We start from the raw sequence: 16,981 nt of genomic DNA, 5'->3' as shown, positions 1-16,981 counted from the left end.
CAACCTTGCCGAGGCCCAATTTCGGGCCCGGATACGATATCGATTTTGATGTTTGACTACCTCAATCTGATAAGGGCCTAGACATCAGGGATTTGGCTACAATGGCTACAGCTTACACCTCTCGCGACGAATTTTGTTCCATTTTGATTGGGCTTAATTTAAAAAAACCTGCATTGTTACATTTCTAAATCACTACACCTTATAAAACAAAGTCCTCCGCCGCGTCTGCCTGTTTGTGTGTATGTATGTTCGCGATAAACTCAAAAACTACAGAACGGATTTTCATGCGGTTTTCACCTATCCATAGAGTGATTCTTGCGGAAGGTTTAGGTGTATAATTTGTTTAGGTACAGTCGCCATCAGATATATCGGAGCGGCCAAGGTGTTCACAATATCTGAACACGCGCTCTAACGCCCTGACAATAGAGGCGTATTCCGATATTTGTGAGCACCTTGGCCGCTCCGATATATCTGATGGCGACTGTATATGTGTAATTTGCTACGGTTTTGTGTAAGCCGTGCGAAGCCGGGGCCGATAGGGACCATCATTCGACGCGAGAGGTATTGGCACAGTCACCTGCAATAATATATTACACAACGGAGGCCGCAAAAATATCTGACACGATATTATTAGTAGAGCCATAAGAGCGTGTCACATATATTTGCGGCCTTCAAAGATTAACATATTATTGCAATATGTACAGTCGACGTCAAAGATATGTTTACACCTTACTCCTTTGTAATGAGGCGAAAAATTTAAACGTATCTTTGACGTCGACTGTACTAAGAAATCGAAAAGTAGTAGACAACCTTGCCGAGGCCACTGTCGGGCCCGGATACGATATTGATTTTGACGTTTGGATACCTCAATCTAATGACCTAGGGTTTGAGCTTTTCTACCAGCCTAGTATTTGGACACTTCAAACACTAGTATTTAGACAACATCTTGGCTGACTTAATCTAATAACGACTTACCTAAGGATTAAAGGGGCCCACTGATTAACAGTCCGCCGGACGGTATCGGCCTGTCAGTTGTTCGGAACTGTCAAAATTTTGTTCTAACTGACAGGCCGATACCGTCCGGCGGACTGTTAATCAGTGGGCCCCTTTATAGCTTCGATCGCCACTTCGAAAAGTAGTATTTGACATTGACAATCTCGCCTAAATACTTTGCGGATACAATATTGATCTTGAATGCCTGAATCTAATTACTTGAGCTTTTGCCTACCAGCCCAGAATACTTTACCTATAGTGTAAACAACTTTATTTACGGTATTTGACACATTATGACTGACGTATATAGAGATGTAACTAACGCAAATCGATTGTCACAGCAAGCGATTACGATTGGATGGCACCCCATACAACCATTTCCAGTCGCCGTTACGACGCGGTGTTGACACATCTTGTGTCGACACCGTCTGTTTCGGTCACAATTCCAGTCGCAGAGTCGTCGCCGTGTCGACACAGTTACCAGAAATGGGGAAGGGTCGACACATGACACAAAGTGACATAAAGTGTGGTCGCCGTGTGCACACATTGTTTCGGGTTTGCGACTACTTTATGCCAAAATCATTCGTTCATTCGTTCATTTTGTTCCTGTCAAATGGAAACTGTCAGATGGAAAAATACTTAAATAAAAATAAGTGACATTAATACGCCATCTCTAAAACGGATTACAAGACGTAATTCTATATTGTTTGCATTTATATTACAATAGGACTTAAATTATTATGGGGAATTAAACTGCTCGAGTGATTTGATAAACTAAGTGTAATATAATCAACGCGCCACCACATTGTTTTAGTTTAGCCGGAAATGAAATTGTTTACTTCTCAGTGCCTGTGTTCATAACTATATTATTTGAAGCATTTTTAGTACTTCGATGCGTATACTATACTTAAATAACAGAAATAACGCTTTACATACTACGAAACTTGTTAATTATGATGTATAAATATGGTTTAAGGCTGAGAAATATTGCAGTCACAAAGTAGTTGCAATGTTTCGACTTTGTGTCGACTCTGTGTTGACACATGACACGCGCTGTCAAAAGTAATAACAAAGTTACTGGTATGTTACTGGATTTGCAAAATGGCTCCTTGTGTTGATTTGTTTTCAGATATTCTCAAAGTGTAAAAATGCCGTGGTCAGAGATGGGCATTAATCGATTAACTGTTTATTCGACTAATTAATGGAATAAAAAAAGTTAATTCTCAAATTTTAATCGCGATTAGTTTAGTCGACCTAACATCGATTGAAATTGAATTAATCTGAATATTAATCGAATAAATTATCGATTAAATCTCGATTGAAAGTTGACAGGGGGCCATTTTTGTACGTAAAAATAATAGAAATGTCTTGCATGCAGATGGTAGCAAAACACTTTGTCATAAAAGTCGAGATGGGTGTCGATATATAGGTTTTAGGGAGTGCCGATTTCGAAAATAATGACCATTTTGGAATCCGAAATGGCGGCCATGCACTGTGTCATAAAAGTCGTCATGGATGTCGTTTTATACGTTTTAGGGGGCCCCAATTTTGAAAATGATGACCATTTTGGAATCCAAAATGGCGGCCATGCACTATGCTATAAAAGTCGTCATGGGTGTCGTTTTATAGGTTTTATGGGGCGCAGATTTCGAAAATGATAACCATTTTGGATTCCAAGATGGCGGTCATGCACTATGTCATAAAAGTCGTCATGGATGTCGTTTTATAGGTTTTAGGGGGCCCCGATTTAGAATATGATGACCATTTTGAAATCCAAACTGGCGGCCATGCACTATGTCATAAAAGTCGTCATGGGTGTCGTTTTATAGGTTTTGGGGGGCGCAGATTTAGAAAATGATAACCATTTTGGATTCCAAAATGGCGGCCATGCACTATGTCATAAAAGTCGTCATGGGTGTCGTTTTATAGGTTTTAGGGGGCGCAGATTTCGAAAATGATGACCATTTTGGATTCCAAGATGGCGGCCATGCACTATGTCATAAAAGTCGTCATGGATGTCGTTTTATAGGTTTTAGGGGGCCCCGATTTAGAAAATGATGACCATTTTGAAATCCAAAATGCGGGCATGCACTATGTCATAAAAGTCGTCATGGGTGTCGTTTTATAGGTTTTGGGGGACGCAGATTTAGAAAATGATAACCATTTTGGATTCCAAAATGGCGGCCATGCACTATGTCATAAAAGTCGTCATGGGTGTCGTTTTATAGGTTTTAGGGGGCGCAGATTTCGAAAATGATGACCATTTTGGATTCCAAGATGGCGGCCATGCACTATGTCATAAAAGTCGTCATGTATGTCGTTTTATAGGTTTTAGGGGGCCGCGCTTTCGAAAATGATGACCATTTTGGAATCCAAAATGGCGGCCATGCACTATGTCATAAAAGTCGTCATGGGTGTCGTTTTATAGGTTTTGGGGGGCGCAGATTTCGAAAATGATAACATTTTCAATTTAAAAATGGCGGCAATGCACTATGTCATAAAAGTCGTCATGGATATCGTTTTATAGGTTTTAGGGGGCGCAGATTTCGAAAATGATGACTATTTTGGATTCCAAGATGGCGGCCATGAACTATGTCATAAAAGTCGTCATGGATGTCGTTTTATAGGTTTTAGGGGGCGCAGATTTCGAAAATGATAACATTTTCAATTTCAAAATGGCGGCAATGCACTATGTCATAAAAGTCGTCATGGATATCGTTTTATAGGTTTTAGGGGGCGCAGATTTCGAAAATGATGACTATTTTGGATTCCACTTTTATGACAAAATACGTAGCCGCCATCTTGGATTATAAAATGATCATCGTTTTCGAATTCTGCACTCCCTAAAACCTATAAATCGACATCCGTGACGACGCAAGTTATCTTTATTTTCAGATCTAACAAATTGCTACAGAATACAAAGGACAAAAAAGAAGCGAGGAGGTAATGAAACAAGCAAAAATACAGATGATTCCTCGACGCAATTGGGTGATTCTTAAATTGTGTCCAGATTTTTTTTGTCATAAAAGTTTATATTTTTCACATATTACTCTCACAAGTTCCGTGACATTTCGACCTTGTAATTTTTTAAGTAAATGTTTTTGTTTATCTATGAGGATCTCACTAGAATAGTATAATCAAGGTATGTTTATATTTGATGAATGAAATAGTAACGCAAAAAAAATATATATTTGTGTCTTATATTCCTGCCGAAGACTTTTATTTTACCTTTTCCTTCTACACAAGTTTGGCCAAGTAATAAGAATTTAGGGCTCTCAATTTTATTTTGACTTCTACAACAGTAAAGCTACGAGGCCATGTTTGGTATCGTTTTCGTATAAATTCGCAGTACCAAATTTAGTTAAGGTATCACATTGACACCATTCCGAAGTAAAAACATATAAACTTATTAAAATACTTTCTTTTAAACTCCTCTTCACGCTTAAACTGCTGAACAGTTTTAATTTAAATTTGGTACACATATATTTTGAGTCCCGAGACAGGATATAATAAGTTATCTCAAAAATCATCCTTTAAAGGTGTGAAATGAGGTGTAGGGGGGAATTCAGAATTGACTTCTTGAAGTTAATACTGTTTAAATTTAGGTTTGAAGTCATGTTTTTTCATCATTTTTAACTAAATCAAAGATGTAGACCATCCCAAATTTCATATAAATCGGTTCAGCGGTTATTGATTTCCCGTACAAATTTCCACGCCACTTTTCACACCTTCAAAAGATGATTTTGGTTATAAGATCTATCCTATGTCCTGTTCCGGGACGCAAACTATTTCTATACCAAATTTCAACGAAATCGGTTCAGCGGTTAAGCGTCAAGAAGAGTTTCAAAAAAACCGGCCAAGTGCGAGTCGGACTCGCGTATTAAGGGTTCCGTACATTAAGTCCGACTCGCGTTTGACTGCACATTTCTAATAGGTTTTCCTGTCATCTATAGGTAAAGAACTATTTTGTGTATTCAGACGGACATACATACAGACGCACGAGTGATCCTATAAGGGTTCCGTTTTTTCCTTTTGAGGTACGGAACCCTAAAAAGATTTATTTTTATTTTGTGGAATGGTGTCAATGTGATATCTTAAATGGATTCAGCACCCCAGATTTATACGAAAACGATACCAAACACGGCTTAGCACCTTCACTGATATAGATATATCAAGATAAAATTGAGAGCCCTAAATAAACTTTCAAGAGCGGATATCTCAAAAACTATTCAACATATCGAAAAAATTGACTGAATAAACTTGTAACAAATTAAATTAACTTTCATTTTGTATAAGTGGCCATGTCGCTGAGATGCATAGTTTCCGAGATAAAAATCAAAAAACGGGAAAATGGGACCTTCAAAGCCCCCTCTCTCCCCCCCGCTCAAGGGCTACGGCCGGGGACTTTTGATATGTTCACCTCCTAACTTGTCAAACCGAGTTACGGAGTCAAAAATTGTGTTCCGAGCATTTCCCTCTACAACTTTTGGAGCATTCGTTGCCTGACCTAAGTAGCTTATTGAATTTCTTTAAAAACTTTTCTGTAAAAGGTTGACGGGTGTTGGGTGTTTATATGGTTTCGGTCGATTATTATCATTTGCATTGCCCATGATGACTTACTAGAATTACGAGCACACGAGACACTAATAGTAGTTTGACAAACCTTGGTTTTCAAGAGGTATTTTATATTGACATTTGCTGTCACAAATTTGCTGTCAGATTTAGTCGCAAACCGCACGCAAAGTGCACACAAATGTGTCGACACCTTGTTACGGAAAAGTGTAGACACGGCGACGACACTTTGTTTCGAAACAATTCTAGACACATTGTGTGGACTCTGTTACGACACATCTGACATTTAGTTACCACTTTGTGATTCTGCGACTGGAATGGTTATATGGGACGTAGACTGAGGTATCGAATTGTGACGTATAATGAATTTTTATTTGAGATTTAAATAAAGCTAGAATTATATGGTTTTTCCCGCAAGCTACCGGTCGGTCGGTGTATTTAATACACCGACCGAGTAGGTCGCACCCATTGTCAAAATTGAAACTAACTGGGGATCTATTTTAAAGTTTATTTATGTTATTTCTGTGTCAAATTTGTTGTCTGTTAAGTGACGATAAATATATCCATATTTACAGTTAATTATCCACCTTTTCCTTATTTTTATTAAAAGAAAAATGAAAAATTCATATCGATTTACTTAGACGACTACCGATTCATAACGATGGTGTTCGGCCAACCCTAAAATTAAAAAAAAAAAGACGTAGAACGTAAACGTTCGCAGTGCAGTTGTTTTCCTTTGTGATTTCGATGTGCAAAACATTTTACGTAGTGTTGCTGTAGTGAGTGACAGACGTCAAATACCGTAAATAACGTTGTTTACACTATAACAGTATTAGGATTAATTCCAAATCTAATAAGGACCTAGAGATTGAGCTATACTTACGGCCCGATTCGAACTTTAAGATACGTCAAATATTATGTCTAGATACGATATGGATTAGATGTGTCACTTGACACTGACATATCTAATCCATATCGTATCTAGACGTAATATTTGACGTATCTTAAAGTTCAAACCGGGCCGCTATCGCTAGTCAATTCAATTCTTTAATTATTATCATGAAAATACAGTATTGTAGAACGCTGCTCGCACTGTTAGTGCTTGAGAAAGGAGACCTAGGCTCTCCGAAACATGTCGCGCGAGTGACTAAAAACAAGTGAGTCTAAACCGTAAAATTATTCAATACAGTATTGTGTTTGAATTTTTTTTTTATTATAATTAGCTCAAATTACACAGAGTATTTGGAGGTTTTCCCCTCATTGACCTTACTGCCCGATTCGAACTTTAAGATACGTCAATTAATAGATCTAGAAACGATACGGATTAGATGTGTCAGTGTCAAAAGTGATGTTTTTGTTTGAAACGTCAATTAGTCTGGTTAATTACGTAGTTATCTATTATTCAGCTTGAGTCCTGGAGGAGGCGTTAATTAATGTATAATCTGTTAATGGACGTTATTTTAGGGTTAGCTATTGTGCCTGTCTAGGCTGCGAGTTGACCTAGTGCCAGGACAAAGGTTGGGGCAGGTCAGGAGGTCAAATCCCCCGAAAAATGTTACTTTCGTGCGGTCGGGGACAATGACAGTGATGGATTTGGAACAGTCCCCCGCAATAATATGTTACACAATGAACGCCGCAAAAATATCTGACACTATCTTGTCTATCTTAGGGCTTGTGCACAAATCACGCGGGGTTCGATAGGGGGAGGGGGGTCACGAAAAAATCACGATAGATCACGTTGGGGGAGGGGGTATAAGGAAACCTCACGTGTATTTTTCTACAGTGAACGAAACTAAGAAAAAAAACGTACCACATGAGTAGATACTTTTTCTCGGTTTCGTTAAACATAAATCTTCACTCTGCACTTCAAAATAGCGAGTCTATTTAACGAAAATAGAAAAATAAACAAGATTGTCTATATACAATACTATTTATCTTAAAATTAGGTCAAATGAAAAAAATTCAAAAAAATACACGTGAGTTTGTGTGGGGGGAGGGGGGTAGCCAAAAACCTCACCAAATATCACCAAGGGGGTGGGGGGTTCAAAAAGTAGCCGAAAACACCACGCGTGATTTGTGCACAACCCCTTATGGTAATTGGTAACCCAATAAGAGCGCGTCACGTGTTCTTGCGGCCTTCGTTGTGTAACATATTATTGCAGGTGACTGTACCTGCGTACCTGTACTTAAAATTGTACCAACCATTGGGTTAAACAATAATCTGAAATAGATGCCATATAGGTACTTATACTTATCTTTTACTGGCCTCCTCGCCTAGTAGGTAGTGGCTGAAGCTGAACATATGCCGTCAAAATATTTTCACATATTATGCTAAAATACCCTCCGTGTATTTACATGAAAGCTACTGTGTGAAATAGAAATATTTAATAAAAAGCACCGGAAAATTCAAGCCGAGAAGCATAATTATATCTCGATTATTCATTGTGTCGCCACGCCATACCTATTACCCATACACTTGTAGGAAACGTTGCATCACGTTCTACGTTTTATCATTGCATGCCGGCAATGTCACGAGTCTGTTGAACCCGCCATCCTTGAAACTTTATTATCGGATAGATAAACGTTGTTTTTTTACACTATAAATAATCGCTGAAACTGACCTGATACAACGGAGTTGGTGTTGAATTTTGGGATTGTGTGATCTCGTTGGATCTATTTTCTGGTTGTTTGTATTTCAGCAGTTTCAGCCAGAGTTTTGATATTCACTAGACTTAAGTATATCGACTGGGATATGAACCGTGATTACCTTTTGTATTGTTTTCGAGCTCCCGATATTTCGACGCAGTTACATCATGCATCTTGTCCATCACGGCCACGGGTAACTGAAACTAACCGTGAATCATTCAAAACTGTTTTGATATTCATCGTAACGCTCTTTTAGAGTCTGTTCGAAAAGAGAAGAGTCGTGGAATGTATTGGGCCCCATACATTTTACTCCTCTCTCTTTCCGCACAGACTCTACACGCGGTTTGCACGGAGCGGATGAGCGGGTTAACGAAAAATAGTATGAGCAAACGCGTGCGACGGATTTTACCTACAATGGCACCCGCGAGCATGCCACCCGCGCCATCTAGCGGACGCCATAAGTAACGGCAGCTCCAGCAACTTTTGAACCCCAGAAAAAAGAAACTTTTCTTTTTGAGTTTTCTTCTGAAGGAAGGAATGGGAATATGAAGGTCGCTATGCCTGCTCGTCCCTACTTTTTAATTCTATGTTATTTAAAGGCAAGTACCCTCACCATGAGATTTACGCGGTCTTAAACGCTAGCGACACTGCTTCAACGCAAACGCAGTGCATCTCGCTTGCACCAGTCATTGCGAGGGAGATTGTGAGATAGTTTACGCAGTCGCTAGCGAATATGTCAGCGTCAAACTCGTGGTAAGAATATAGGTGTGGCCTTGTTCCGTAAATTATTTTTTCGTACGCTGACTTTAAAAATAAAACTGTTTTCTATGAAAATCTATTAGCGGAATCGTCTGCGAATATTTTCAGTCTCCTAATTTTACAGTGTTATAACATTTTGAAATGCATTGACGCACCGAATGCACCAACTGATTAAACTTTAACGGTAAATAGGTTATCATATCATTGTTTGTTCCATTGTTTTAACTTTCAATGTGTGGAATAAAATTGCATTTAATAGTGCAGTATTTCTACCACGGGGTAATTGGACACACCTTTCCTTTAAGCGCTAATGTACTAGGTACTAGATTATTGGATTACATTTTATAGTGTTTTAATTCTTGTAATTTAAAGTTTCTTGAGCTCTTTTAGCGCCTAACCTGATGAAATTACATTGCTAGAAATTAGCAGTATTATAGGATAAATATTATTTAATGGATTTGGATCATTGTTGCTGTCAATTTGTGGTGAGTTAGAATTATCTCCATTAATCGCGAGCATACTAACATTACACGAGTGACTAAAAATACGTGAGTTAAAGCTATGAGTATAATTAGCTTAATATCTTCATTAATTTGGTTATTTTAATTATGTACACGTAAACGCTAGCGTGACTGTAACTTACTTTCTATGCATCTCGCTCGTACTGACATATTAGTGCGAGCGAGAATGTATAGAAAGTAAATTACGTAGACGTTGGCGTATATGTCAGTGTTGACACTCTCAGTGACCCATGGTACTGGTACCGGTGTAGATGATTTTCAAAAGAGAACTGTAGCTAAGAGGGACTCTACACTAGCGTCTATTGAGCGTTGGCATCTAATCAGCGCTATGGAAAATGGTGTCACTACCACAGATTATATAATCGTTCTTACGAACAGATACTTATCTCTCAAAGAAAACGCAAATACCTACCGTTTTGATACCTACACAAAAATACAATGGAGTGACCTTCAGCGCGCCGCTCCCCGCACCGCGCGCACCGGCACAACGCTAGGGTTGCTGACGCTTAGAAATGATAAATAAATACTTACTTAAACAGCGGAATGAAATAACAGGAAAGCTAAATCTTAAATTATACCTAATATTCCGTTTATGCGTTAGTGTTTGCGAAATACTAATTTTAAAAGGTCATATGCCCGTGCAATAACCGCAGTGTTTACGCCGTTTTATAAACCGCGCAATGATCCCAGCAAGAATTAGTTTTAAAACTTCGTGTACTTTAAAACCAGATAGAGATTAATGTTACACAATAGTTAAGCCATAAATGAAAAAGTAGGTACTTTCCGGTGTAAAGTTAACTTACTGTCGTTAAAATAAACATTTACCAAAATAAATTAAAAATTTGCTACCTATTTCAAATAGATAGATATCTATACATTTGTCGTAATAAACATTACATGTTTAATTAAAGAAATTCAATAGTACCTACGTAGCTTGTAACTATCGTAAAAATTGACAGTGCGGCGCGCGGTGACGTGCGTGCGTGAGCGCGTGTGGCAACCAACTGGCTTGCTTTTCTACCGTGAACGGTAACAGATTCGTAGGTATAAATCCGAGCTCGCGCGGAAAGTTCCATAGGCCTGTCACTAGTGTCACTACCCAGTTGCGCCAACGTTGTGTCAAGCAGCAGCCATAGAAATGACAAGACGCCAACGCTCGGGAGACGCTGACGCTAGTGTTGGGCCTCTCTAAAAGTATCCAGTTTTGAAACGGGACTTTTTTGATAGGCTAATGTAACAAATCGAACCTCACACACCGAAAGTCGGTCAAGCACGTGCACGGAGCGAGCACGGAACACTATTATCTATTCTGTCCGATAAGCTGATTATTGTTTGTTTTCGCGTCGCATGGCTGACGGGTTTCGTTCGTGTTATCTTGATGTTTAGTGCATACCCGCGCGTTAGATCTAGATTCTAGAATGATAACAATCATTTTGACATCGAAACGTAAATTTGAATTGGCCTCCTGGGCTATAACCGCGAAAATCGAAGTTCGCAAATTGCGGGCATTTTTCTCTGTCACTCTCATTACGCCTTCATTGGAGTAAAAGAGAAAGATCCCCGCAATATGCGAATTTCGGTTTTCGCGGTAGCCCCTCTGAACACAATTTTCCTGTTGATTGAACTGACTGTACTCATACGGCCCGATTCGAACTTATCGATATGTCAGTGTCAAATGTGACGTTTCTTCAAACAAAAACGTCACTTTTGACACTGACACATCTTATCCATATCGTTTCTAGATCTATTAATTGTCGTATGTTAAAGTTCAAATCGGGCAGATAGTTCATACTCTCGGAGTAATTAACAATGGAGCCGCCATTAACAGGCGTTCGCTTCTCTCGAAAATAGGCGGCCAATGGTCAACCACATGTCAACCATATGTATGGACTGACGTTTATCTGACATGACGTAAGTACCTATACATTTGATCTGCCCCTCCCCCGCAAAAAACGGCAGACTATTTTGTACCGAAATGTTTAGACATGGCGTATCCTCTAAGTTCATACTACTCATTTCGCTGCTTATGATGTCTGCTACGTACTAGGAAAAATAATGCTACGGGCTACGGCGTAGCGCGTAGTGCTACGAGCCCTTATTCAAGCGTATCTTAGGCGTAGCGGAGAGAGAATTGATGTCAATTTGGAACGCTCAAAGAGAAACCTATTGATTAGAACTTACAAATTGATGATAGTTAAAATAAAAGGAGACCACCGCTTTTGCATACAAACGTAGTTCCCGCATTTGCGTTTCGATTTTTTTCGAATTTTTAATAATTATAAAACTTAAGCGTTTAAAAAATTGTATAGAAATTCCATACAATTTTTGCTCATTACTTAGGTACCTATTTTATAATAAAAAACCGGGCAAGTGCGAGCGGACTCGCGCACGAAGGGTTCCGTACCATAATGCAAAAAAAAAAAACGAAAAAAAAGCAAAAAAAAAACGGTCACCCATCCAAGTACTGACCACTCCCGACGTTGCTTAACTTTGGTCAAAAATCACGTTTGTTGTATGGGAGCCCCATTTAAATCTTTATTTTATTCTGTTTTTAGTATTTGTTGTTATAGCGGCAACAGAAATACATCATCTGTGAAAATTTCAACTGTCTAGCTATCACGGTTCGTGAGATACAGCCTGGTGACAGACGGACGGACGGACGGACGGACGGACGGACGGACGGACGGACGGACAGCGAAGTCTTAGTAATAGGGTCCCGTTTTACCCTTTGGGTACGGAACCCTAATAAAAGGAGACCACCGCTTTTGCATACAAACGTAGTTCCCGCATTTGCGTTTCGATTTTTTTCGAATTTTTAATAATTATAAAACTTAAGCGTTTAAAAAATTGTATAGAAATTCCATACAATTTTTGCTCATTACTTAGGTACCTATTTTATAATAAAAAAGATCGAAAAAAGTTAAACGAAGCATAGCTTTTGTTATTAATATACATCCAGTTGTGTAAAAATATTTTCACCTCAGCAGCTCGAACAAGGGTACTTTGCTTCTTAAAAACAGTGAGCAAAATGCGATTTTGCTCACTGAGTCATTTTGTCTCACTCAGTGAGCAAAATCGCATTTTGCTCACTGGGTGTCTCTCACTCAGTGAGCAAAATGCGATTTTGCTCACTGGGTGAGACAAAATGACATTCAAATGACCTTTATAGTCAAATGTCATTTCAACATGCGGGGTCTAATACAATTTCGATATACTTGGGTTCTATTATCTCTGTCCCTCTAGGGGCAACATATTCTCACTGCTTAGGGTGAAAAATTTTGTGTACTACACGAGATCAAAGTTATTTACATCTCGTGCGCTTTTGAATCCCTTACTACGCTCAAGATTCTAAATTAGATTCACTCGCTACGCTCGTGAATCTATTATAGAATCTTTCGCTTGCACGGGACTCAAAATAAGCACTCGAAGAAATATCAAACTTTGATCTCTTGTTGTACAAATAACTATTTCCATAATGTCAATATCAGGGATAATGTCAGGGAGGAAAATGGGAACTACGTTTGTCCACTATCCTCTTAAATTTGATCGTATTAGGTCATCACTTGGCCGTACATCTCGTTCGTCACTGCGTGTAAAATGTAACCTAACATGTAAATAATAACGTATTCTATTTTTATGTCGCTCCTGTGTAACAATATTTCGCGAAATTAGCCTACGATTATTCAGGCATAATAGGAAGTTAGGAAGTCGCCCACTGCCTCGCCATTTGAAAATTGACGTCATCGGTTGACGTCACAGCTAGCTATTTTGGTAGACCTTGAACGCCTAAACTGTTGAGGTAGGTCAGGCGCTGAAACTAGTGTTGGTTAGAAGACTTGAGTCCAAAGAATTAAGTTCAAAGACTCAACGTTTGAAAGATTTTTATAGTGTTATTGGTGCGCGATGCAATAATTGACTCCTTTAATTAATTAATAAAAAAAATATTTAAGGATAATCGAGTTGCTAAAATTGGAATGAACTCAAGCTTTGACTTGAGCGATAGAGTTAGAGTCTAAGTAAGAATCTTGAAACAAGTCTTTACCTGAAACATAAGAGTCTAACCCCCTTAGTCATAAAACTTAGGAACCTTACAAACCTTAAATTTTGTCTTTTTCTAACAAACAGAAATGTCAAAATAACGGATAGGGACAAACGAATATAAACGGTTTGTTAGTTTTGACGGACGCTTATGAATAACGCCATAACTAAATCGAGTCATAAATGTGAAGACTGTAAAAGACTCGAGTCCTTAACTCCTTACAAAACACTAGCTATAACCATGGTCTAATAAAACATGGTCTTCCATTCCCAGAGTGACACGCGATTACGTCACAATAACATTGCCACTTTATTTCAACATAACATGTTACATGGGTACATTATACCTATGGTTAATAAGTTAAAATATTTCTTTATAATTTTATAATTTTCATTTATATGTATTTTAGCTTAAATTTTACAATAACACGTCATTTTTAATTACTCGTTAGCAATATCTTCCGATTCACGAAAGAAATTTCAGACTTTCGGGTAATTCTGTTTATACTACTGGCAACACAGGATAGCTCTGTGGACATTTGACAATTCGGATCTAGATAACTTCATGCCCTGACCGTCATCCTTGTCGAACGCGTGTTAATTGTTATTTCCTTCTCGCTCAGTGTCAGCAGTCGCAGTGTTTTCCAAACTTTTCACGTCGTAAGCTTGGTAATTAATGTGTAACTGTGAATTAGTTTTTTAAACGTTTGTCTTGTATAGATAAATAAAGTTTAATTTAATACATTAGATTTGTTTTATTTTACTATGTTTCTACATAAATAACTTAAAATTAATGCCGTTAAAATAATTTTCACCGTTGGTTAAAATTCTCCCACATTTCAAAGTTTGAGAACCTGTAAACAGCATGATGACGTAGGCGCGTGTCAGTTAGGTCATACGCGAATCTCGGAATGGAGTACCAGGCGGAGTATATTATTATACCATGGCTATAACATAAGTTTCGACCGACTAACCCATATAACTTTTTAAAGTGAACAGACTCATTGTTTGATCAGAGAATGGTCTTTTATGCTTAATCTAACTTTATATTTTACAACTAGGTCATACCTAATGGATTGACTTATGGTTTTATTTACTTTAAAACTGTATTCTTGTTAAATGTAATCGTTTTAGCACTTTACTTAAAGACGTTTTTTTTAAACCAGCTTTTTGCTAACGAACAATCACGGAATTTCAACATATACCACGTTACTATACGTTGTATAGTAGAAAAAGTATAATTTTAGTTGACTCCTAGCAAAAGTATTGTATATTCAATCTCGTACCTTACTTAGGCCACTCAGCAAGCTTCGAGTGGCCTAAATACGGTACTCGGCTGAAAAGCTCTCTATTATGTCACGCTTGTATAAAATATTATTATGATATGAGTAGCACAAAAAGTTATAAAGAAATACACATTCCATATTATTTTGCTATTCATATCATATCTAGCCCACATAACGTGTGCAACTTCCACAGTGACCTATTCCCAATATGTAGGCTTACAATAACTAAAAGTCCACTAAAATCGTCTATAAATGTTGTACTATGTCAGTCGTGGCTGACTCCGCGATTTCGTCGCGTCGCTAGTAGGTACATGCGGCCACACCAGTTTTGGTGTCTAGCAGTAGTAGTTGCCGCGCACCGCTACGGAACGGACGCCTGCTCGCGCTTGCGCCACCTTGCGGTCATATCTGTCGTAATAGACGCGTTTTGTTAGAGAGTGAACCTTCTGAACCTAGTACTATTATTTATTCTGTGACTATGTGTTGTTCCAGGTGTCGATGATGTCGGCCGTCAGCGGCACGGGCGATCAGCTGCTCCGCCGTGTCAAACAAGAAGCCGAACCACCACCACAGTATTCCCCGACGGAACAACTTGCTCACGCTTCCCCGCCACTCCCGCGCCCCATGCTGATGCAGCAAGAGGTAAGATTTGCTCGCTAGATGTCGCTGTAGCAAGCGGGACGATTCCTTTCATCGCGCTGACGGTGGGTTGACGTAGAATCTATAAGTAAATGGTGATGGGCGTTAAACAATAGAGAATTATTATAGTACTCGTCCAACGAGCAACTAGAGCTGGCATCCCAGCCGCTTTCGTGACCTATGCTGATGCAGAGACTGTCCGCAAGATGTCGCTGTAGCAAGCGGGGCGATTGCTACATCGCGCTATCGGTGTTTTGACGTAGAATTTGTAAGTGATTGGTACTGTGAGTAAAATAAGTAGAGAATTACTGTACTCGTCCAATGAGCTACTAGAGTTGGTATCTACCAACACCAATACCATACCATACCTATGCCCGCCGCTTCCGTCACCTACGCTGATGCAGCAAGAGGTAAGATTGTCCGTTAGATGTCGCTTTAGTGAGCGGGGAGATTCCTTCATTGCGCTAACTGTGGATCGACCTAGAATCTAGTCATTAATTTGGCGCTGTGAACTGTGTAACTTGAGTGAGCATTTACACAGTGCCCTAAATGGCTTCGTCTAAGTAAGTTGATTCAAGCGTCCGTTAGATGTCGCTGTGCCATGCGAGGTAGTTCCTATATCCCGCTAACGTTGTGTCGGTACTCGGTATAAATTCAGTAATAAATAATTGTATATATAGATATCTGAAACCTTCAAAATGCGTATCAATGCTGATTCATTCACTGTATCCACGCGGAACGTATAAAATGACCTCCATTGCGCACTCGTTGCACAACATATTACGTAAAGGCGCATTGTGCAGTCGAGGACATGCAAATTCCGACCCTTTATCTTCATTCATGCCCGATTGTTTACTACGTGTAGTATGTGTGACTAACTGTACGTATAAATACGGGTTTGTACGAGTATTGTACGGAGCAGACGTAAATAAGTCGAGTTGCATCGGTCTTTATAGTGTGTATAAGCTTTGTAGTTTTTGACAGAATATTTATATCTTATGCATGCCTTAGCACATATCATATGTTATTTGTTAGTGATAGGGGGTGCATTTCCCTTTGGGTCAAATACTTTTCGCCAAAATTCACTTCCGAACAAACTTATCGTAGTAGTTTCATTTCCTAAATGAATCAGAATCAATGAATCAGAGAATGAATGAATTAGATGTGTTTTAAGTGTCTATTGTATATTTAAGTATTTAAGTACTGCGGAATGGAGTATCGAGACAAACCATTCTGGTTTAACGATGCTTTTGGATCAAAATATTATGTAATTGTGATTTATCTCTAGGCTTGTGCCTGCTCGGTCACTACAGAGAGCGCTCCGCTCTCGGTCAATCGGTCAAACGAACTAGTTCGGTCTTTTAGTTCCTTTAGTTCAGTTCGGTCGTTGAGAGCCGGGAATGAATAGGAGTCGATTTTTCATTGGTTTCTTTCCAATCTTTGGTAACTGAATCCAATTCAACTTGTACGATACGATGTGTCGGTATTAAACATTAAAACACCTTAACATAATTAATAAAATATCAA

At 38.8% G+C, this 16,981-nt stretch overlaps 1 protein-coding gene across 1 annotated transcript in view; it reads left to right on the top strand.

Annotated features, from left to right (window-relative positions):
• LOC134799156 (steroid hormone receptor ERR1) overlaps positions 1 to 16,981 on the top strand; it is a 59,807-nt gene that overhangs the window by 27,341 nt on the left and 15,485 nt on the right. Inside the window, exon 2 of the mRNA XM_063771564.1 lies at positions 15,308 to 15,457. Within this exon, the coding sequence (XP_063627634.1) occupies positions 15,308 to 15,457 (150 nt within the window). The remainder of the gene's footprint in view (positions 1 to 15,307; positions 15,458 to 16,981) is intronic.

This window comes from Cydia splendana, chromosome 18, assembly GCF_910591565.1.
Source record: "Cydia splendana chromosome 18, ilCydSple1.2, whole genome shotgun sequence".
NCBI classification, from domain to species: domain Eukaryota; kingdom Metazoa; phylum Arthropoda; class Insecta; order Lepidoptera; family Tortricidae; genus Cydia; species Cydia splendana.
The sequence above is the reverse complement of the archived record's forward strand: the minus strand, read 5'-3'. Positions and strand labels throughout refer to the sequence as shown.